Source organism: Capra hircus, chromosome 8 (genome assembly GCF_001704415.2).
Source record: "Capra hircus breed San Clemente chromosome 8, ASM170441v1, whole genome shotgun sequence".
In the NCBI taxonomy this organism is placed as follows: domain Eukaryota; kingdom Metazoa; phylum Chordata; class Mammalia; order Artiodactyla; family Bovidae; genus Capra; species Capra hircus.
The window spans coordinates 53,102,806-53,127,364 of NC_030815.1; the positions used below are offsets into that span (position 1 = coordinate 53,102,806).

At 35.6% G+C, this 24,559-nt stretch overlaps 1 protein-coding gene across 3 annotated transcripts in view; it reads left to right on the forward strand.

Moving 5' to 3' along the window:
• Positions 1–24,559, forward strand: part of VPS13A (vacuolar protein sorting 13 homolog A) — a 267,901-nt gene that overhangs the window by 85,238 nt on the left and 158,104 nt on the right. For all 3 annotated transcript variants that reach the window (XM_005683796.3, XM_018052091.1, XM_018052090.1), the window contains 3 exons: positions 3,601–3,733; positions 4,388–4,505; positions 18,165–18,303. In XM_005683796.3, coding sequence (XP_005683853.1) covers positions 3,601–3,733; positions 4,388–4,505; positions 18,165–18,303 — 390 coding nt within the window. The remainder of the gene's footprint in view (positions 1–3,600; positions 3,734–4,387; positions 4,506–18,164; positions 18,304–24,559) is intronic.

Genomic DNA, 24,559 nt, shown 5'->3' on the forward strand with positions numbered 1-24,559 from the left:
TTGTGCTTCATCCAGCAGTGTTTCTCAATGATATACTCTGCCTATAAGTTAAATAAGCAGGGTGACAATATACAGCCTTGACGTACTTCTTTCCTTATTTGGAACCAGTCTGCTGTTCCATGTTCAGTTCTAACTTGCTTCCTAACCTGCATACAGATTTATCAGGGGACAGATTCACTGGTCTGGTGTTCCCATCCTTCAGAATTTCAACAGTTTGTTGTGATCCACACAGTCACAGGCTTTGCCATAGTCAAAAGCAGAAGTAGATGTTTTTCTGGAACTCTCTTGCTTTTTTGATGCAGGTATCAGGTATACTAATATTTAATCCTGGAACCTCACTTACCATTATAAAGCTATCTAAATACCTTATCATGCCATGGAAATATTTTGTAAGATGTATTTGTGTCTTAATATTGTTTTTAATAAACAGTCTTCAGTTCTTTTCATTCGTCCGTTGTGTCCGAATCACTGTGACCCCATGAATTGCATCACACCAGGCCTCCCTGTCCATCACCAACTCCTGGAGTTCACTCAAACTCATGTCCATCGAGTCAGTGATGCCATCCAGCCATCTCATCCTCTGTCATTCCTTTCTCCTCCTGCCCCCAGTCCCTCCCAGCATCAGAGTCTTTTCCAATGAGTCAACTCTTCGCATGAGGTGGCCAAAGTATTGGAATTTCAGCTTCAGCATCAGTCCTTCCAATGAAAACCCAGGGCTGATCTCCTATAGAATGGATTGATTGGATCTCCCTGCAGTACAAGGGACTCTCAAGAGTCTTCTCCAACACCACAGTTCAAAAGCATCAGTTCTTCAGCACTCAGCCTTCTTCACAGTCCAACTTTCACATCCATACATGACCACTGGAAAAACCATAGCCTTGACTAGATGGACCTTTGTTGACAAAGTTATGTCTCTGCATTTGAATATGCTATCCAGGTTGGTCATAACTTTCCTTCCAAGGAGTAAGTGTCTTTAATTTCATGGCTGCAATCACTATCTGCAGTGATTTTGGAGCCCCCCAAAATAATGTCTGACACTGTTTCCGCTGTTGCCCATCTATTTCCCATGAAGTGTTGGGACCGGATGCCATGATCTTCGTTTTCTGAATGGTGAGCTTTAAGCCAACTTTTTCACGCTCCTCTTTCACTTTCATCAAGAGACTTTTTAGTTCCTCTTCACTTTCTGCCATAAGGGTGGTGTCATCTGCATGTCTGAGGTTATTGATATTTCTCCCAGCAATCTGATTCCAGCTTGTGCTTCATCCAGCCCAGCGTTTCTCATGATGTACTCTGCATGTAAGTTAAATAAGCAGGGTGACAATATAAGCCTTGATGTACTCCTTTTCCTATTTGGAACCAGTCTGTTGTTCCCTGTCCAGTTCTAACTGTTGCTTCTTGACCTGCATACAGGTTTCTCAAGAGGCAGGTTAGGTGGTCTGGTATTCCCATCTCTTTCAGAATTTTCCACAGTTTATTGTGATCCACAGAGTCAAAGGCTTTGGTATAGTCAATAAAGCAGAAATAGATATTTTTCTGGAACTCTGTTGCTTTTTCGATGATTCAGTGGATGTTGGCAATTTGATCTCTCGGTCCTCTGCCTTTTCTCAAACCAGCTTGAACATCTGGAAGTTCATGGTTCACATATTGCTGAAGCCTGGCTTGGAGAATTTTGAGCATTACTTAACTAGCGTGTGAGATGAGTGCAATAGTGTGGTAGTTTGAGCATTCATTGGCATTGCCTTTCTTTGGGATTGAAATGAAAACTGACTTTTTCCAATGCTGTGGTCACTGTTGAGTTTTCCAAATTTGCTGGCATATTGAGTGCAGCACTTTCACAGCATCATCTTTCAGGATCTGAAATAGCTCAACTGGAATTCCATCACCTCCACTAGCTTTCTTCGTAGTGATGCTTTCTAAGGCCCACTTGACTTCACATTCCAGGATGTCTGGCTCTAGGTGAGTGATCACAACATCATGATTATCTTGGTCTTGAAGATCTTTTTTGTACAGTTCTTCTGTGTATTCTTGCCAACTCTTAATATCTTCTGCTTCTGTTAGGTCCCTACCATTTCTGTCCTTTCTTGAGCCCATCTTTGCATGAAATGTTCCCTTGGTATCTCTAATTTTCTTGATGAAATCTCTAGTCTTTCCCATTGTGTTGTTTTCCTCTATTTCTTTGCATTGATCGCTGAGGAAGTCTCTCTTATCTTTCCTTGCTATTCTTTGGAACTCTGCATTCGAATAGGTATGTCTTTCCTTTTCTCCTTTGCTTTTTGCTTCTCTTCTTTTCGCAGCTATTTGTAAGGCCTCCCCAGACAGCCATTTTGCTTTTTTGCATTTCTTTTCCGTGGGGATGGTCTTCATCCCTGTCTCCTGTACAATGTCACCAGCTTCCGTCCATAGTTCATCAGGCACTGTATCTATCAGATTTAGTCCCTTAAATCTATTTCTCACTTCCACTGTATAATCATAAGCGATTTGATTTTGGTCATACCTGAATGGTCTTGTGGTTTTCCCTACTTTCTTCAATTTAAGTCTGAATTTGGCAATAAGGAGTTCCTGATCTGAGCCACATTCAGAATGTGGTCCACTGGAGAAGGGAATGGCAAACCACTTCAGTATTCTTGCCTTGAGAACCCCATGAACAGTATGAAAAGGCAAAATGATAAGATACTGAAAGAGGAACTCCCCAGGTCAGAGGTGCCCAGTATGCTACTGGAGATCAATGGAGAAATAACTCCAGAAAGAATGAAGGGATGATCCAAAGCAAAAACAATACCCAGTTGTGGATGTGACTGGTGATAGAAGTGAGGTCTGATGCTGTAAAGAGCAATATTGCATAGGAACCTGGAATGTTAGGGCCATGAATCAAGGCAAATTGGACGTGATCAAACAGGAGATGGCAAGAGTGAACATCCATTCTAGGATTCAGTGAACTAAAATGGACTGGAATGGGTAAATTTAACTCAGATGACCATTATATCTACGACTGTGGGCAGGAATCCCTTAGAAGAAATGGAGTAGCCATCATGGTCAACAAAAGAGTCCAAAATTCAGTACTTGGTTGCAGTCTCAAAAACAAACAACAGAATGATCTCTCTGCATTTCCAAGGCAAACCATTCAGTCTCACAGTAATCCAAATCTATGCCCTAACCAGTAATGCTGAAGAAGTTGAAGTTGAATGGTTCTATGAAGACCTATAAGACTTTTTAGAACTAACTGCCGAAAAAGTTGTCCTTTTTATTATAGGAGACTGGAATGCTGAAGTAGGAAGTCAAGAAACACCTGGGGTAACAGGCCAAAGTCTTCCTAGCAGATTAAGTTAAATTTAGATGTATTATTTACGAGAACTGGCTTTGTTTTCCCTTTTTAACATAAATGATTAGGAAATACAACTTATTATGTAAAAACGTACTTTATACCTTGCCTTCTCATTATATATGTCATGGATAAAGGTGTTTTTAATTGTCTTACAGTGTATGTCAGCTTGTGAGTTTATCTTTTCCTGTTAAGTTTTTATGTATAGTCTAAAAGATAAAAATTTTATATTTTCATTTGAAGTAATTTGCATAGTCTAAACTGTTAAAATTAACTTAAAGGTGACAAGTAAAATTCGTTCAGAATTACCAGATTTAAAACAAGGTGGAGCCAATCGTGAAGAGATAATGCATAGAGCTTATGATTCCTTTGATATTCAGCTTACAAGCATACAGCTGCTTTTCAGCAGAGTTGGTAAGTACAGAAGGCATTATTTGTTGATTCATTTTGCTGAAGTGATTAATTGGGATTTTAGATAATTTCTCTTAAGACTGTCATACAAGATATCTTAGATGTTTTATATTTTTGAATTAGAAGTGATAGATTTTTCCCAGGAGTGGTATCTCAAGTAGGAGAGATTTTACTATTGAAGAGACAATGTCAATGTCTGGAGACATTTTTTGTTGTGAGAAGTAGGGAGTTTGGGCACTCCTGCTATCTGGTCCTTCCCTGGTGGCTCAGACAGTTAAGGAATCGGGTTCAGTCTCGGTCAGGAAGATCCCCTGCAGGAGGCAATGGCAACCCACTCCAGTATTTTTGCCTGGAGAATTCCATGGACAGAGGAGCCTGGCAGGCTACAATCCATGGCGTCACAAAGAGTCAGATATGGCTGAGTGATTAACACTTTCACTTTCCTGTTAAAATATAGTCTGAAGCAGAAGAAGAAAACTGAGGAGGGAAAAGAATTTACCTACTAATTATGTATACTTGAGAATATGGCATTGAAATTATCTAGATGTAGGAAGATTTCCTCATGTCATGCATTGTATAAAGTAGTAGTGGTAATTTTAGGTTCAGTGTGTTTTTTTAGTTTGCCTTCTTTAAGCATATTCTGTTTTCTGTAATTAGGTGATAATTGGAAAGAAGCACGAAAACTCAATGTGTCTGCACAGCATATCTTGGTACCTATGCACTTCAATGTGGAGCTCTCTAAGGCCATGGTTTTCATGGATATAAGTATGCCCAAGTATGTATTATCAGTTTCATGTGTTCATAAGTTTTCTTATGTAGCTAAGAAATACCATGTTTCATTGATTTTTTTGGTAGTACAATATATATAACATACCATTTACCATTTTAAGTGTATAATTCTGTGGTATTAATAAGTCCATACACACTTTTTCCTGACCACACCACCATCCGTCTCTAGAAGTTTATCAGATTCACAAATTAGAACTCTACCCATTAAACAGTAATGCTCCACTTTCTCCTCCCGGAAGTCCATGGCAGTCACCATTTTGTGCTATTTCTCTATGAATTTGACTACTCTAGGTATTTTGTGTAAGTGGAATCATACAATATTTCTCCTTTTGTGCTTGGTTTATTTTTCAAAGCATAATGTCTCCATGTTGACCCATGTTGTCGTATACATCAGAATTTCGTTTTTTTTTTTGTATTGGAGTATACCCAGTTAATAGTGTTTGATAGTTTCAGGTGAATAGCAAAGGGACTCAGCCATACATTTACATGAGAATTTCATTTGTTCTTGAAGCTTAATTTCATTGCATATATATGTCATGTATTGTTTATCCATTTATATGTTGATGAACATTTGATTATGATAATAATGTTGCTGTGGTCGTTGGTGTACAGATATCTGTTGGTGTACCTGCTTTAAATTTCTGGGGTTAGGAATCTAGAAGTAGAATCTTGGATTATTCTATTATTAATTTTTTGAAAAAAGCTCCCCTACTGTTTTCTGTAGCTACTGCACTATTTTATAATCCCATCAACAATGTGCAAAGTTTCCAACTTTTCTACCTCTTCAACAACACTTGTTATTTTCTTCTTTTTTAAAAAAATAATAATGATTCTACCAGGTGTGAGGAGTAGTTAATTATAGTTTTGAATTACATTTTCCTAATGATAATTGAGGTTGAACATATTTTCACGTTCTTCTGGCAGTTTACATGTTTCTTTAGAAAATGTCTACTCAAGTCTTTTTGTTGTTCATTTGCTAAATCACGCCCAGCTCTTTGTGACCCTATGGACTGTAGCATACCAGGCTTCCCTGTCCTTTACTGTCTCTGGTAGTTCGCTCAAACTCATGTCATTCAGTTGATGTTGCCATCCTAACTTCTCATCTTTGTCACCTCTTTCTTCTTTTGCCTTTGATATTTCCCAGCATTAGGTCTTTTCCAATGAGTCAACTCTTTTTATCAGTTGGCCAAAGTATTGGAGCTTCACCATGCGTCCATCCAGTAAATAGTCAGGGTTAATTTCCTTTAGGATTGACTGATCGGATCTCCTTTTTGTCCAAGGGACTCTCAATAGTCTTCTCTAACACCACAGTTCGAAAGCATCAGTTCTTTGGCACTCAGCCTTCTATATGGTCCAACTTTCACATCTGTACATGACTAATCGAAAAACCATAGCTTTGACTATATGGACCTTTGTCAGCAAATGTGCTACCTTTTAATATGCTGTCTAGATTGTCATTGCTTTTCTTCAAGGAGCAAGCATCATTTAGTTCCATGGATGCAGTCCACTGTCTGCAGTGATTTTGGAGATGAAGAAAGTAAAATCCTCCACTGTTTCCATTTTTTCACTATCTATTTGCCATGAAGCTATGGGACCAGATGCCATTATCTTAGTTTTTTATTTTTATTTATTTATTTATTTATTTATTTATTTTTTAAATTTTAAAATCTTTAATTCTTACATGCGTTCCCAAACATGAACCCCCCTCCCACCTCCCTCCCCACAACATCTCTCTGGGTCATCCTCATGCACCAGCCCCAAGCATGCTGCACCCTACGTCAGACATGGACTGGCGATTCAATTCTTACATGACAGTATACATGTTAGAATTCCCATTCTCCCAAATCATCCCACCCTCTCCCTCTCCCTCTGAGTCCAAAAGTCTGTTATACACATCTGTGTCTTTTTTCCTGTCTTGCATACAGGGTCGTCATTGCCATCTTCCTAAATTCCATATATATGTGTTAGTATACTGTATTGGTGTTTTTCTTTCTGGCTTACTTCACTCTGTATAATTGGCTCCAGTTTCATCCATCTCATCAGAACTGATTCAAATGAATTCTTTTTAACGGCTGAGTAATACTCCATTGTGTCTATGTACCACAGCTTTCTTACCCATTCATCTGCTGATGGACATCTAGGTTGTTTCCATGTCCTGGCTATTATAAACAGTGCTGCGATGAACATTGGGGTACATGTGTCTCTTTCAATTCTGGTTTCCTCGGTGTGTATGCCCAGCAGTGGGATTGCTGGGTCATAAGGTAGTTCTATTTGCAATTTTTTAAGGAATCTCCACACTGTTCTCCATAGTGGCTGTACTAGTTTGCATTCCCACCAACAGTGTAGGAGGGTTCCCTTTTCTCCACACCCTCTCCAGCATTTATTGCTTGCAGATTTTTGGATCGCAGCCATTCTGACTGGTGTGAAGTGGTACCTCATTGTGGTTTTGATTTGCATTTCTCTAATAATGAGTGATGTTGAGCATCTTTTCATGTGTTTGTTAGCCATCTGTATGTCTTCTTTGGAGAAATGTCTATTTAGTTCTTTGGCCCATTTTTTGATTGGGTCGTTTATTTTTCTGGAATTGAGCTGCATAAGTTGCTTGTATATTTTTGAGATGAGTTGTTTGTCAGTTGCTTCATTTGCTATTATTTTCTCCCATTCAGAAGGCTGTCTTTTCACCTTGCTTATATTTTCCTTTGTTGTGCAGAAGCTTTTAATTTTAATTAGATCCCATTTGTTTATTTTTGCTTTTATTTCCAGAATTCTGGGAGGTGGATCATAGAGGATCCTGCTGTGATTTATGTCTGAGAGTGTTTTGCCTATGTTCTCCTCTAGGAGTTTTATAGTTTCTGATCTTACATTTAGATCTTTAATCCATTTTGAGTTTATTTTTGTGTACGGTGTTAGAAAGTGATCTAGTTTCATTCTTTTACAAGTGGTTAACCAGTTTTCCCAGCACCACTTGTTAAAGAGATTGTCTTTAATCCATTGTATATTCTTGCCTCCTTTGTCAAAGATAAGGTGTCCATATGTGTGTGGATTTATCTCTGGGCTTTCTATTTTGTTCCATTGATCTATATGTCTGTCTTTGTGCCAGTACCATACTGTCTTGATGACTGTGGCTTTGTAGTAGAGCCTGAAGTCAGGCAAGTTGATTCCTCCAGTTCCATTCTTCTTTCTCAAGATTGCTTTGGCTATTCGAGGTTTTTTGTATTTCCATACAAATCTTGAAATTATTTGTTCTAGTTCTGTGAAAAATGTGGCTGGTAGCTTGACAGGGATTGCATTGAATTTGTAAATTGCTTTGGGTAGTATACTCATTTTCACTATATTGATTCTTCCGATCCATGAACATGGTATATTTCTCCATCTATTAGTGTCCTCTTTGATTTCTTTTATCAGTGTTTTATAGTTTTCTATATATAGGTCTTTAGTTTCTTTAGGTAGATATATTCCTAAGTATTTTATTCTTTTCGTTGCAATGGTGAATGGAATTGTTTCCTTAATATCTTAGTTTTTTAAATGTTGAGTGCTAAGCCAGCTTTTTCACTCTCCTCTTTACCTTTCATCAAGAAGCTCTTTAGTTCCTCTTTGCATTCTTCCATTAAGGTGGTGTCATCTGCCTATCTGAAGTTATTGATATTTCTACTGGAAATTTTGATTCCAGCTTGTGGTTCGTCTAGCCTGGCATTTCACATGATATACTCTGCATATAAATTAATTAAGCAGGGTGACAGTATACAGCCTTGACATACTCCTTTCCCAATTTTGAGACAGTTCATTGTTCTATGTCTAGTTGTAACTATTGCTTCTTGCCTTGCATACAGGTTTTTTTGGAGGCAGGTAAGGTGATCTGGTATTCCCATCTCTTTCAGAATTTTCCACAGTTTATTGTGATACACGCAGTCAAAGGCTTTGACATTGTCAATGAAGCAGATGTTTTTCTGGGATTCTCTTGCTTTTTCTGTGATCCAGCAGTTGTTGACAATTTGGTCTCTGGTTTCTCTGCCTTTTCTAAATCCAGCTTGTACCTCTGGAGGTTCTCAGTCCACATACAGTTGAAGCCTAGGTTGAAGGACTTTGAGCATTACCTTCAATTCAAGTCCTTTGTGTGTGGTCTGTCACATAAATTATGTCCATCTGTTTGCAATCCCATGGATTATAGCCCACCAGACTCCCCTGCCCATGGAATTTTCGAGGCAAAAATACTGGAGAGGGTTACCATTTTCTTCTCCAGGGGATCTTCTCGACCGAGGGATCAAACCTGCATTACCACACCACCTCATACCTTTTAATTACATTGTTTGTGTTTTTTGTTGTCAAGTTGCAGCAAATTTGTTTTGTCCTTAATACTTTCTGGGATATTAACTTCCTCTTAGAGAAATGAGTTGCAGATCTTTTCTTTTGTTTCTGTATTGTCTTATAATCTTTTGATATGTCCTTTGATGCACTAATGCTTTAAAGTATGAGTAAGTTTAATTTATCTTTGTTGCTTGTGCTTTTTTGTCAAATGAGAAATTAGCAAATCAAGTGTCCTGAAGTTTTTCCTATATATTTTTTCAAAGAATTTTATACTTTAACTGTTAAGAAATCTTTTTGAGTTAATTTTTGGATATGGTATACGTTAATGAATCAGTTTTATTCTTTTGCATGTGGGTATGCAGTTTTTCAGCACCATTTGTTGAAAAGACTATTCTTTCTCTGTGGAATATTCTTGATAACCTCTGTTGAAAATCATTTGCCCATATATGTGAGGGTTTATTTCTGGACTTTCTATTCTGTTCCTTTGGTCTCTGTGTCTGTCTTTATGCCAGTAACACACTGTTCTGATTACTGTAGCTTTGTAATAATGAAATCAGGAAGTGTGAGTCATCCAATGCTAATCTTTTTCTACATTGATTTGGTGATTTGGAGTCTATTGAGATTCTACATGAATTTTAAGATGAATATTTCTATTTTTACAACAGATGTCATTGAGATTTTGAATCTGTAGGTGTTTTTAGTTGTGACGTGTTAACATTGTCTTCCAATCTATGAATACAAGCTATTTTGCCATTTACTTGTATCTTTAATTTCTTTCCACATTATTTTGTACTTTTCACTGTGTCTTTTGCTTCCCTGATTAAGCTTATTCTTTTTGATGCTATTATAAATGGAATTGTTTTCTTAATTTCTTTGTAAATGGAAACTCAGTTGACATTTTTGAGTTGATTTTATCTTGTGCAACTTTGAATTTGCTTGTAAGTTCTAACTGTGTGTGTGTGTGCAATTGTTAGGATTTTGTACATATAAGACCACTTTATTTTAAAACAGAGGCAATTTTATTTCATCATTTCTACTTTGGATACCTTTTTTTTCCTTTTTCTTGCCTAATTTCTCTGGGTAGAATTTCCAGTACTATGTTGAATAAAGGTAATTTAAGTTTGCATCCTTTATTCTGATAATAGAGGAAAAGCTTTTCATCTTTTCCTTGAGTATGCTATCTGTAGTTTGTTCATATGTGACCTTTCTTATTCTGAGTTAGTTTCCTTCTGTTTATAATTTTTAAGCATTTTTTATTAGGGAAATGTGTTAAAATTTTCAAATGCTTTTTCTTCTTCAGTTGAAATGATCAGATGTTATTTTTGTCCTTTCATTTTGTTAATGTGGTGTATTACGTTGATCTGTTTTCATATGTTTGAACCACTTTTCCATTCCTTATCCCAGTGGGGTAAGTCCTACTGGGTCATGATGTTAAATCCTTTTAATATGGTGTTGAATTTTGTTTGCTCTCATTTTTGAGGATTTTTGCATCAGTGTTCATAAGGGATATTGGTTTGTAGTTTTTTTTTTATTTTCTTGTGGTATTTTTGTCTGGTTTTGGTATCAGTAATGCTCTCCTTAAGATGCCTTAGGAAGTATTCCTTTCCTTTCAGGAAGAGGTTGAGAAAAATGTGTGTTTCTCCTTTAAATGTTTAAATGTATGATAGAATTCACTTGTGAAACCATCTGATCATGGGCTTTTATTCCTTAGGCGATTTTTGATTAGTGATTCACTCTCTATATTAGTTATATATCTATCTAGATTTTCTGTTTCTTCAAAACTCAGTGTTGATTGGTCTGTGTTTCTAGGAATTTGTTCACATTAGGTTATCCAATTTGTTGGCATAAATTCCCTCTTATTTTGGTAGAATTGGTAGTGATGTCCCCACTTTCATTTCTGATTTTAGTTGATTCTCTCTTTAATCTTACTAAAGATTCTTCAGTTTTGTTCATCTTTTTAAAGAACCAACTCTTGTTGATTTTCTCAATTATTTTTAAATTCTCTATTTTATTTCTCTCTGATCTGTATTTCTTTACTTCAGCTAACTTTTGGGTTAGTTTTCTCCTTTTTTAGTTCTTTAAGATATAAAGTTGTGTTGTTGATTTGAGATCTTTCTTTTTCAGTATAAATGTTTACAGCTATAAATTTCCCTCAGTATAGTTATTACTTTATGCTATGAATTTTGGTATGTTGTATCTTGATTTTCAGTTGTCTCAATATATTTGTTTTCCTTGTGACTTCTTCGACTCATTGTTTAACAGTAAATGTGTTAATTTATACATATTCATAATTTTACATTTTTCATTCTGCTGTTGATTTCTAGTTTCATTCCATTGTGATTTAAAAAGATACTTTCTATGATTTCGATCTTTAAAAAATTTTGACTCCTGTGTTATGACCTAAAATTTGGTCTGTCCTGGAAAATCTTCTGTGTACATGTATGAACAATGTGTATTCTGCTGTTGATGTAGGAGTATTCGTTTATGTTTGTTGATAGTATTGTTTTCATCCTCTATTTCTTTCTTGATCTTTCCTCTGGCTCTTCTGTCAATTATTGAAAGTGGGGTAGGTTTTGAAGTCTCATGTTAACTGTAGAGTGAATTTTTTCCTCAGTTCTATCAATATTTCATTTATTTTTGAGCTCTGATATTTGGTGTGTATACGTTTCTAGTTATTATATCTTCTTGATGAAGTTACCTTTTATTGTACAATGTCTTTTGTGTAATTACAGGTTTTGACCTACCAGTCTGGTTTGAGTGATATTATTATAGCCATTTCTGCTTTCTTCTGGGTATTATTGGGATGGAATATCTTTCACTTTCAAACTGTTTGTGTCCTTAGATTTAAAGTAAGTCCCTTGCAGAAAGCATATAGTTTGATCTGTTTTTTAAAAAATCCATTCTGTCAGTTTATATCTTTGTGAAGTTTAAACCATTATGTTTGAAGTAAATACTGATAATTTTAATTTTGTAATTTTGTTACTTTCTGTGTGTCTTACAGCTTTTTTGTCCCTTTTTTCCCTCCTTTTTGGCCTTTGTTTTGTTTAGTTGATTTTCTTGTTTTGACGTGTCTTGATGCCCTTCTCTTTTCCAGATATGCATCTTCTGTAGGTAATTTTTTATTAGTTATTTTCATGGAGATTACCTGTAACATTGTAAAGTTGACAATCTTTTTAAAATTGACATCAGCTTAATTTAATTGCATAAAAAAACTACTATTTACTGCTCAACCCCCTCCATCTTGTCATTGATGTCAGAAATTATATCCTTATTGTATATTTTATACTCATTATCATAGATTTATAATTATTTTCATGCATTTGTCTTTTAAATCCTGTAGGAAATAAAAGGTAGAGTTAGAATGAAAAATCATAGTAATAGTTGATTTTATCTGTTGAGTTAGACTGGGCTATTTAACTGATTTAGTTCTAAATAGTTTTAGACTATAGCTAGCTAGCCCTTTCACCTTTTCTTTCCACCAGTAATTTTTCTCCCTTGCAAACTTTCAAACCTCAGCTACAGATCTACTTAAAAATTTAAAGAAAGACACATCTAACAACTACCAGACAGTGGACAGTCTAAGGGGATTTATTACTAGAGAGGAAACAAGCGAATGCTCATATAGTAGTGGTCAAGGTTTTGTGCTTGAAGTATGGGTGGAAGGGATAGTAGGAAGTAGTGATAGCCTGGTCTTTTTTGCATATGCTGTGTTATGGACCTTTTTCATACTGTTTTACTGTTGTGGCCGTGTGAAGGGAAGAGACTTAAAAGAAACCTGTGTACTTTTTTTTTTTTTCTGCCTTTCAAATTATAATGATTCTATTCTTTAGGAAACATTGTACAGTTTACTAACTCTCATTCGCTTATACTTCCTTAATTGAAAATATCAAACTGGGACTCTGAGAGTCTTAAAGTAGAGGAATACCGGGATTTGGTTTGAGAAAGAAGGAAAGAAGACCATTCTATACATTTTGCTATTTTGTATAATCAAGCATTAGGTGTAGGTTAATTTTAGATGCAAGGCTTACATTCTTTGGGTTCTTTCCAGATGTTCTCCTGCCTATTTACTATTGTCTGATATTCCTTTTAAAGTTTGTCAGTACATGAGAAAAGTCAAAGATGCATGTGATTTCCTGTTGTAAACGTGATTATGAATAAACTTTTTTTCCAGCACTTTACTTAAGTGTGCTAGAATCCAGGATATTATAGGGTACCAAAAAAGATGATATTACTGATAGAAGAAATGGCTAACATCCCTTGCTTTAGATTTCTCTATAAATATATGATTATGTCCTGTAATGTAGGGAATCAGAGAAGGCAATGGCACCCCACTCCAGTGTTCTTGCCTGGAGAATCCCAGGGATGGGGGAGCCTGGTGGGCTGCCATCTATGGGGTCGCACAGAGTCGGACACAACTGAAGCAACTTAGCAGCAGCAGCAGCAATGTAGGGAATATGTATAGCATAGCAGGAATTAAAGTAGCTGATTAAAATGTTTTTATATAGATAATGGAATCAAGAGTATGTGAAATAATGGAATCAAGAGTATGTGAAAGATTAGCTCAGTGTGACACTAAGCAGACTGTTTCTTTGCAGAGCTAGATAGTAAATATTTTAAGCTTGAAGTTGTATCGTCTGTCACAAGTACTCAGCTCTGGTGTTTTAGCATGAAAGCAGCTGTAAACAGCACAGAATGAATATGTATAGCTGTATTCCAGAATACTTTATTTACAAAAATAAGCAGCATGCTGGATTAATCCATGGCCATATTTTGCCAAACTGTGGTTCAGTGCATTACGTAACCAACAAAAGGGAAAATCCTCCAGGAAAGCTCTTTCTACTCGTATCCTTATGATACTAAAATGGCTATGTTAGGACCAGAGATGTGTGCCTAAAATAATCACAGGCAGAAACTATAATGATTTAGAAAGATGAAATCTAAGAAGCATTTAATTTTAGTTTTATAATGTGGGCAGTATAAAGTGGATATGACATTACATAAAATTCTAGAACTCTACAAGTATCAGGGAACTTTTTTTGAAGTTTGAACTTAAAAAGTTTAAGGCAAATGAAAGGAAATCCTCTTATTATTTGGTGGGTAGTATTTTGGCACCTGTCATCTTCATGTTGTTCAGCTGCCTTACTAAAAGAAATTGAAAATAAGTTTAGGTACATTAATGAGATGGATCCATAATGTGTACCTGTTAAATTAGGATGTATTGGATTAGTTAAAAATACTTAGGCTATTAGAGATAAATGAAAGCTATAATTTTCTCAAGGAATTCAGATATATTTTTAGCAGTCATTATGTTTGACTGAAAAGTAAGTTTTAAAAAATGAGGGATAAAAATTGTGAATGAAAATTTATTCTGTCTTTGATGTCAGTCTCTTTTTAATATATTCTTTTTAAAAGATTTTCTTCATATTGCAGCAGTTTCAGAGTCACAGAAAAGTTGATAGGAAGCTCCAGAGATTGTCCTTATGCCCCTTGCATCCACTCATGCATGAAAATGAAAAATGCTCAGTCGTGTCCGATTCTTTGCGACCCCATAGACTAGTCCATGGAATTCTGTTGGCCAGAATACTGGAGTGGGTAGCTGTTCCCTTCTCCAGGGGTCATCTAACTCAGGAATCGAACCAGCGTCTCCTGCATTGCAGGTGGATTCTTCACCAGCTCAACTACCAGGGAAGCCTAGGACTATTGGAGTGGGAAGGCCTATCCCTTCTCCAGTGGATCTTCCCAATCCAGGAATCAAACCAGGGTCTCCTGTGTTGCAGGCAGATTCTTTACCAATGGAGCCATCCATGCATAGCCTTCGCCATTAACAATATCCCTCACCAAGTGGCACACTTGTTAGATTTACATTAACAGATCAAACTTCCATTGACACATCATAATTACCCAAAGTCTTTTCACTTCAGTTCAGTCGCTCAGTCATGGCCAACTCTTTGCGACCCCATGAATCGCAGCACGCCAGGCCTCCCTGTCCATCACCAACTCCTGGAGTTCACTGAAACCCACGTGCATCGAGTCGGTGATGCCATCAAACCATCTCATCCTCTGTCGTCCCCTTCTCCTCCTGCCCCCAATCCCTCCCAGCATCAGAGTCATTTCCAATGAGTCAACTCTTCGCATGAGATGGCCAAAGTACTGGAGTTTCAGCTTTAGCATCAGTCCTTCCAAAGAAATCTCAGGGCTGATCTCCTTCAGAATGGACTGGTTGGATCTCCTTGCAGTCCAAGGGACTCTCAAGAGTCTTCTCCAACACCACAGTTCAAAAGCATCAATTCTTCTGCGCTCAGCTTTCTTCACAGTCCAACTTTCACATCCATACATGACCACTGGAAAAACCATATCCTTGAGTAGATGGACCTTTTTTTTAGCAAAGTCTGTAGTTTACATTATATTTCACTCTTGATGTTGTACATTGAATGGGTTTGGACAAATGCGTGACATGTATCCGTCATTACGGTATCATATAGACTTTTATCTTAGAGAGTATTTTCACTGCTTTAAAAATCTTCGGTTTTATCCCTCCTCTGTCACACAAGCCCTAGCAAGCCCTGATCTTTTTACTGTGTCCATAGTTTTGCCTTTTCCAGAATGTTATATAGATGGAATTAAAGAGGAGAAAGACTTTTCAGTTTGGCATCTTTCACTTAGTAATATGCATTTGAGGTTCCTCCCTATCGTTTCATGACTTGATAGCTCAATTTTTTAATGCTAAATAATATTCCATTATCTGATGTATCACAAATTGTTTATCCATTACCTTCTGCAGGACATCTTGGTTGCTTCCAAATAATATTCCATTATCTGATGTATCACAAATTGTTTATCCATTACCTTCTGCAGGACATCTTGGTTGCTTCCAAGTTTAGCTATAAAATTGAAATATAAAATTTTGTGGATGAACTTAATTCATATAAATTTATGGGCAAAGCTGTTACAGACATCCATGGATAAATGGATAAATTTATGGATAAATCCCCATAGGATTTATGGGGACATAACTTTACATTCCTTTGGGGTAAATATCAAGGAGCAAAATTGCTAGATCATATGGTAAGAGTATCTTTAGTTTTTTGAGAACCTTTCAGACTGTCTTCTAAGTGGCTATACCCTTTTGCATTGCTGTCAGTAGTGATTGTGAGTTCCTGCTGCTCCACATCCTTGCCATTATTTAGTGTTGTCAGTATTCCTGATTTTGGTTGTTATAGTAGGTGCATAGTTATATCTCAGTAATTCTTATTTTGATTTGTATTTCTCTGGTAGTATATAATGTGAAACATCTTTGCTTATTTGCTGTCTGTGTGTCTTTGATGAGGTGTCAAGATCTTTGGCCTGTTTTTCAACTAGATTGCCTTCTCATTGAGTATTATAAACTTCTTGAACTTTATGGATAGTGTTCCTTTATGAGATCTTTCTTTTGCAAATATTTTCTCCCACTTGGTTGCTTGTCTTATAATTCTCTTGGAATTTTCTTTTGTAGAGCAGAAGCTTAAAAAAAATTTTTTTTAATTCATTACTCTCTGTTTTGGCTGTGGCATATAGGATCTTAGTTCCCTGAACAGGGATCAAACCCTTGCTCCCTGCACTAGAACCAGGAATTGTCAGGGAAGTTCCAAAAGTTTTAAAATTTTAACCAAATCCAGTTTATCAATTAGTTCTTTCATGAATTGTGCCTTTGCATTGTATCTATTAAGTGATATTTAAAAAGTATCTGAAAAGGTCATCTAAGTTTTCCTTGATTTATCTTTGTGGAGCTTTATAGTATTGGGTTTTAAATTTAGGTCTGTGGTCCACTTTCATTTGGCTTTTGTGAAAGGTATAAAGCCTATGTCTAAATTAATGTTTTTGCATGTCAATATTCATTTATTCAGCACCATTTGTTGAAGAGAATGTCTTTGCTCCATTATTTGTCTTTGCTTTTTTGCCAGAGATTCAGACTGTATTTGTGGAGGTCTGTTTTGCACTCTATTCTGTTCCGTTGATCTGTTTGTATATTGTTTTGACAGTAGCACACTGTCTTGCTTACTGTAGCTTTAGAGTAAGTCTTGGATCAGGGAATGTCAATCCTCCAACGTTGCTCTTCTTCAGTGTTATGTTGACTAATATGTTCTGGGTCTTTTGCCTCTCCATATAAATTTTAAAATCAATTTGTCCATATCCATTAAATAACTTCATGGGATATTGATTGTGATTGCATTGAATCTATAGCTCAGTTGGGGATTAACTGACATCTCAACAGTATTGAATTTTCCTACCCTTCAATGTGGAATATCTCTTCATTTATTTCGTTGTTTATTATCAGAATTTTATAGTTTTCCTCCTATGAATTTTGTATTTATTTTGTTAGATTTATGCCTCAGTATTACTTTCTTTGGATGCTAATATAAATGTTCTTATATTTTTAATTTCACATTGTACTTGTCCTTTGGTATATAGGGAAGCAGTTCACTATTCTGTATTAATCTTATATCGTACAACTATGCTATATTAGCTTATTAGTTTCAGGAATTTTTTTATAGATAATTTACAAGGATGATCATGTTGTCTGTTGACAAAGACAGTTTTATGTCTTTACCCATCTGTATACTTTTAAATTTTCTTTTCTTGGCTTACTGCACTGGCATGACTTCTAGTGTGATGTTGAAAAGGAGTGGTGAGAGGGACATCTTTGTTTTGTACCCAATCTTGTTGGGAGAACGTTCAGTTTCTCACTGTTAAGGATGATGTTGGTTGTAGGTTTTTCCAAGATATTTCTTAATTCTAATTTACTGAGAGTTCTTATCATGAATGGGTGTTGAATTTTGTTACATATTTCTCTATATGATTGTGATTTTTCATTCAGATCTGACTTTTAATCCTGATTTTAGATATATAATCTCTTGAACAAGTTATTTGTACTTGCCAAACCTAATTTCCTGCTAGGAACCATGTGCATATGGGAACTTATAAGAAATAGGGAGCAGAAATACATTTTTGCCTCATAGATTGTGAGAATTATTTATTGTATTACATATCATTAAGGCTTTCCTTTATGCCTGTTGGTAATAAACACTTCATAAGTAATAATTGTCAACTGGCATTGACAAAATAATAGGGGGATAGTAAACATAATAACAATAGAAAATAAGCCTTTTAAATATAATGTTGTTAATTCAGCTGATGAGATTGGTCAGTAAGGAAAAATGATGGGAATTCTTAGATTGTGAAATAATTTGTCTCGTGGACCGTGTAGATAATTTTTAGTGCTTAATATCACCTTTGATTATTCTTAGATAATGTAAGATGAATAGTCATTTTTAAAATAGTGATTTCTGTCTTTTTGAAACAGATTCAAGATTTATGGAAACTTACCATTAGTTTCTTTACGAATCTCAGATAAAAAACTGCAAGGGATTTTGGAACTGATTGAAAGCATTCCAAAACCCTCACCTGCAGCTGAAGTAAATGTGCCTGTCAAATCATCTCAGGTAATGTGTTTTCAAAATTAATGAAAGCAGAATTAAAAAACAGATTTCACAAAGAGTATGTGTAACCACAGAAATTTGGAGTGAAACAATTAATCTGTAATAGACTTTTTAAAATTACATTTTGAAAGAGAAAATGATAAAATAGTTAAAAATGCAGATAGTAAACCAAAGTATGAAATGATGTCTACCTTTCTTCACTTTTCCAGTCTTTAATCCCTTTCCTTAGTGGTTAACTACTGCTTCTCTAGTTTTTTGAAAATGTTTATAGCTTTTGCTAATACACACATGTACAAATATGCATCTCTCTGTGTGTATACATATGTATGTGTTTATATTATAATGTTCTTAAAATTTACGTAAATGGGATCATTATACTTCCTGTTTTAAATCTGTCTTTTTCCTCCATTATTAACGTGTGTTGTTTACCTTAGAGATATTTACCTGTCCAGCATATACAGATATGCCTTTTTTTTAAATGGTGGCATAGTGTTAAATTTTGTGAGTGTACCATCCTTTGCCTAATGTAATTCTCTTTTGATGGGCTTTTATATTGTTATATTTTTAGTTGTAAAAAAATCACTGCTTTGAACTTTCTTATACATATATTTGAGTAATTTTTTTATCCACTGGATACATTTCTGGAAGTGGTATTGTTGAGTAAAATGTGAATTTTATATTTTAATGAATTTTGCCAAATTTGCTTTTTGATTACGAATGTTTAGTCCCACCAGCGTTAAATGTTGTTTCTCAGTTCTCATTAGTCTTGAGTATAAACAAATGTGACAGTTTTAGTGTAGTTAGTAAAGCAGAAGTAGATGAATTTTTGGAATTCCCTTGCCTTTTCTGTGATCCAGCATATGTTGGCAACTTGATCTCTGGTTCCTGTGCCTTAGCTCAAACTCATGTCCATTGAGTCAGTGATGCTATCCGTCTATCTCATCCTCTGTTGCCCCATCTTCTCTTGCCCTCTGTCTTTCCCAGCATCAGGGTCTTTTCCAGTGAATTGACACTTTGCATCAGGTGGCCAAAGTATTGAAACTTCAGTTTAAGCATCAGTCCTTCCAGTGAATGTTCAAGGTTGATTTCCTTTAAAATTGACTGGTTTGATCTCCTTGTAGTCCATGAGACTCTCAAGAGTCTTCTCCAGTACCATAGTTCAAAAGCATCAACTCTTTGGCACTCAACCTTCTTTATGGTCCAACTTTCATATCTATACATGACTGCTGGAAGAATCATAGCTTTGACTATATGAACATTTGTCAGTAAAGTGATGTCTCTGCTTTTTAATATGCTGTCCAGGTTTGTCATAGCTTTTCTTCCAAAGAGCAAGCTTCTTTTAATTTCGTGACTACAGTCACCTTCCGCAGATATTTTGGAGCCAAAGAAATGAAATCTGTCACTGTTTCCACTTTTTCCCCATCTGTTTGCCATGAAGTGATGGGACTGATGTCATGATCTTTGTTTTTTAAATGTTGAGTTTTAAGCCAACATTTTCACTCTCCTCTTGCATTCATCAAAAGGCTCTTTAGTTCCTCTTTGCTTTCTGCCATTAAAGTGGTATCAATCACATCTGAGGTTGTTGATAGTTCTCCTGGCAATCTTGATTTAACCTTGTGAATCATCCAGCCCCACATTTTGGATGATGTACTTGCATATAAGTTAAATAAACAGAGTGACAATATACAGCCTTGATGTACTCCTTTCCCAGTTTTGAAAGTCTGTTGTTCCATTTCTGGTTCTCACTGTTGCTTCTTGTCCTGCATACAGGTTTCTCAGGAAGCAGGTAAGGTGGCTTGGTATTCCCATCTCTAAGAATTTTCCACAGTTTGTTGTGATCCACATAGTCAAAGGCTTTAGCATAATCAATGCAGCAGAAGTAGACTTTTTTTGGGGATGGATTCTCTTGCTGTTTCTGTGGTCCACTGGATGTTGGCCATTTGATCTCTGGGTCCTCTGCCTTTTCTAAATCCAGGTTTACCTCTTTTGTTACAGTTTTTAAAGTCTTTTGTTAGAAATTACCACCTCTGTTGTGATTACTGTTTTCATAGAGTCTCTTTTTTTCAGTCCTTTCACTTTTCTATTTGTGTATTTGGATCTAAAAGGAATCTCGTAGACAGCATGGTGATGTACAGGAGATGGTGACAGGAGATGGTGAGGGACATGGAATCCTGGCATACTGCAGTCCGTGTCCATGGGGTCACAAACAGACACAATGAGTGACTGAGTAACAACAAAGTAGACAGCATGTAGTTGGATCCAATTTTCTTTCATCCATTTTGTCAGTTTGTTCCTTTTGATTGAATGGTTCTATCCATTGTTGCTTGAAGAAAGAAATGGCAACCTGCTCTAGTATTCTTGCTTGGGAAATCCTATGGACAGAGGAGCTCAGTGGACTGTAGTCCATAGGGTCAAAAGAGTTGGACATAGTTTAGCAACTGAACCACCACCACTACCACCATGTATTTTCAGCCATGAAATGGCTATGCTAAATACTGGACTAAATCTGGTCAGTTGCGTTCACTCACTCAGTCGTGTCTCACTCTTTGCAACCCCATGGACTGCAGAACGCCAGGCTTCCCTGTCCATCACCAACTTCCAAGCTTGCTCAAACTCATGTCCCTGTTAACCTTCCCCAAAGTGTAACGAGGGTTTACAGGTTTCTGGATTAATTGGGTAAGATGTTTTTTCCGTGCCATTTCGTGTCTCCCTGAACTGAGGAGGATGCAGTAGAATGTGGCGTTTGTGCTGTTTTTACCCCCTGATGCTTCCATGTTAGAAGTAACCCTACAAGTGTGGTTTTTGTTATTGTTCTTCTGCGCCTTTTGTTTTAACGAGCTTTTTAAATGGTTTTTTAGCCCACTACCCACTTCCAGTTGATCCAGATAAGACTTAAAGGTAATGTTTTTGCCTTTTTTTTTTTTAACATGGAGAGAAAATCAGAGTAGTGAAATGTAAATCTATTTCATTCCTTTTCATGTCTTGTTTGTTCTCACTGACCACTATTTTTTTAATCTAAAAGTCCAAAATATTTGTTTCTTTTACTTTGTATTTTAGTCCTGTGACTCACTGAAATTCTCGTTTTAAGTAATAAAACCAATATAATCTCATATATAAACTTGAAGTAGTAGATTTTACAAGTTATATATAGCATGATCCTAAAATAAGAGATTTTGTATTTTCATCTGCTTTTTTTCTAATGTCTCTTGATTTATGTTTGATTTTCTCTTGTGTTTGTCATTATTGAACTGTGTCAAATGTTCATTTGATGCTTGTGCTCTGTCTATAGTGTACAAATTGAGTTAAACAGATACAAGTCTTATCCTTAAGGAATTTTGCAGCTCAAAAAGAATACAGAGATAAAGATGAGGACAGAGACACCTGTACAGATACCAAATACATAAGTAAAATAGTAAGCATTAAAGTCATTACTGATTAGGAAATTTTTTCTTTTAACATTCTGAATTTATAAAACTGTGCTTTGAATTAATACCAGTTTAACTGCAAAGCAGCCAGAAACTGTTGTACAGCTTTGTATATACCCTGTGGTGTTGTCACAAGTTCCGTATTATACATTGTGTATTCAGTAGTGTCATTATAATTATTCTATGGTTTTAAGTGTACAGGAAATAAAAAAGGTGACTCTGAACTAAGAAGACAACATCTCTCTATTTATTTACCCATGTAATTATATGTACTGAAGATTTCTTCTTCTTTATATAGCTTTGAGTTACTATCTAGTATTCTTTTCCTTACCTAAAGGGCTCTGGCAAGGATATCTTATTGGGCAAGTATAGTGATGATACACTCCTTATGTTGTTGTTGTTTGTCTGGAAATATCTTAATTTCTCTCTCATTTTGAAGGATAGTTTTGCCAGACACATAATCCTTGGTGTCAAATATGACTTTTCATTACCTTTAGACCTTCATGGTTTCTGGTAAGAAATTAGCTTTTAATAATTTATTGAGAGTCTTAGCATAGGCAGCTCACTTCTCTTATTGCTTGCAAGTTTCTTCCTTTGTCTTTCAACTGTTCAATGATAATATGTTTTGGAGTGGATGTATTTGAATATATGTTACTTTCAGTTATAGATTTTTTAGGTTCATGAATGTGCTTTGCTCAGTTGCCCAATTGTGTCCAACTCTTTGTGGCTCCATGTGCTGTAGCCTGCCAGGCTCTTCTGTCCCAGTTTTTCATCATATTTGGGCACATTTTTGGTAATTATTTTTTCAGATATGCTTTCTTGCCCTCTCTTCATCTTGTTTCTTGCTGGTGTTCTCATAATGCATATATCACCTTACATTATGGTATCTTACAGGCCCTTTAGGTTGTATTCATTTTTCTTTATCCTTTGTTTCTTTTCTTTTTTAAAAAAAATAATTTTGACTGATGTGTATACATGTTTACTGCTAGCTCAACTCTGCTTTTGAAATTCTCTAATGTATTTTTTCTTTCAGTTACTGTAGTTTTCAGGTCTGGAACTTGTTTGGTTTCTTTTATAATTTCTGTCTCTTTGTTGATACTTTCCATTTGTTGTAACATTCACCTGGTTTCCTTTCTCTCTTTCTCAATGGCTCTTTTTAACTCTCTGAGAACATTTCAGACAATTTATTTAACGTTTTTTTTTCCCCCAGCAAATCTGATGCCTTTACTTCTGCTTGAACTATGTCTGCTTTTTCCTCTGTGCATAGGCCACACTTTGTTTCTTTGCCTCTGTTCTCCTGCTGTTGTAACTAGATAGAGGAATTATGAGGAAGTTATAGATCTATATATTCACTAACAGATTTAAAAATACTAATACTTAGCAAATATTACAGTCAAATAGTACGATATTTTAAAAAGATTAGACACTATGATACTTTAAAACACCCAGGAAAGCAAAAATAGTTCACCAATCAGTGTTAAGTACACTCTATTGAATAAAGGATAAAAAATGTATGATTATTTCAGTAGACAAGGAAAAAGCATTGATAAGATCCAACAGCCATGCATGATATCAAACTGAGAATATAAGGGCACCCCATCAATTTAGGAAACTAATATAATGTTTAATTTGGAAAAGACTGAATGCTTCCCCTGTAATATCAAGAATAGTGCAGGAATGATGGCTTTTCTTACTGCTTCTGTTCAAATTCATACTGAAGATTCTTGCTTCTGCAGTAACTTAAGAGAAATAGTGACAGAATAGAAAGGGAAAAGTAAAACTGTTTCCTGATGATATGATCATTTATGCAAAAAGTCCTAAGGAATGTAGAAAAATACAACTAGCAATAGCGAATTTGTCACAGTTGCAGTCTATATCATCAGTGTAAATAGTAAATTGTTTCTAAAAATTAAATTAAGAAAAATATTCCTTTCCTAATAGCATTAAAAAATTAAATAATTAGGACAAGTTTAGCAAAGGAATATAAGACCTGTGAATCTAAAACTACAGGATGTTTCTGTAAAAAATTGATCATGACCTAAATAAGTGAAATGATACAGTTAAAAATTGGAGGACTGACCATCTTAAAATGACAGTTCTCTCAGAACCCTATAGATTTCTCACAGTCCTAATCTAAATACCAGATTTTTCTTTTGGAAGTTAGCAAGTTTATTATAATACATGTATGGAAATGCATGAACATATGTTGGCCAAAAAATTTGGATAAGAATAATGTTGGGTTTCTAATATTTGATTTCAAGGCTTAGTTTATAGCTCCGTTATTCAGGAAAGTATTGTTTCAGCATAAGAATAGACATAAAGATAACGAAAGTAGAATAGAATTCAGAAATAAATTAACAATATGGTTAATATATATATTTTGTTTCTTACAAAGTTTCCAGTGCAACTAAGTAAGCTAGTTTTTTCAACAATTGTTTTAAAATAATTAGATTTCCATGTAGGGAAAAAAGTGAACATCAGCCTGTAACATATACCATACATGGAATTTAACCTGCAATGGAACTGAGACTTAAATGTAAATGCCCAAAGGTGTAAAGTTTGAAAACCTTCAGAAACAGAGAAAATCTTTGAGTTCTTGTGGTGGATAAAAGTGTCTTGGGATAAATAGGCACAAATACAGGAGAGAAAAAATAAATTTTAATTCATAGATATTAACATTTTCCACCTTTTGAATGATACTGTTAATAATGAAAAAAGGCTGTCCATCCAACTGGGAAAATATTGGCAACCCATACAACTTAGAAAAGCTGTTAGTCGCTAAGTCGAATCTGACTCTTTGCAACACCATGGACTGTAGCTCCTTAGGTTCCTCT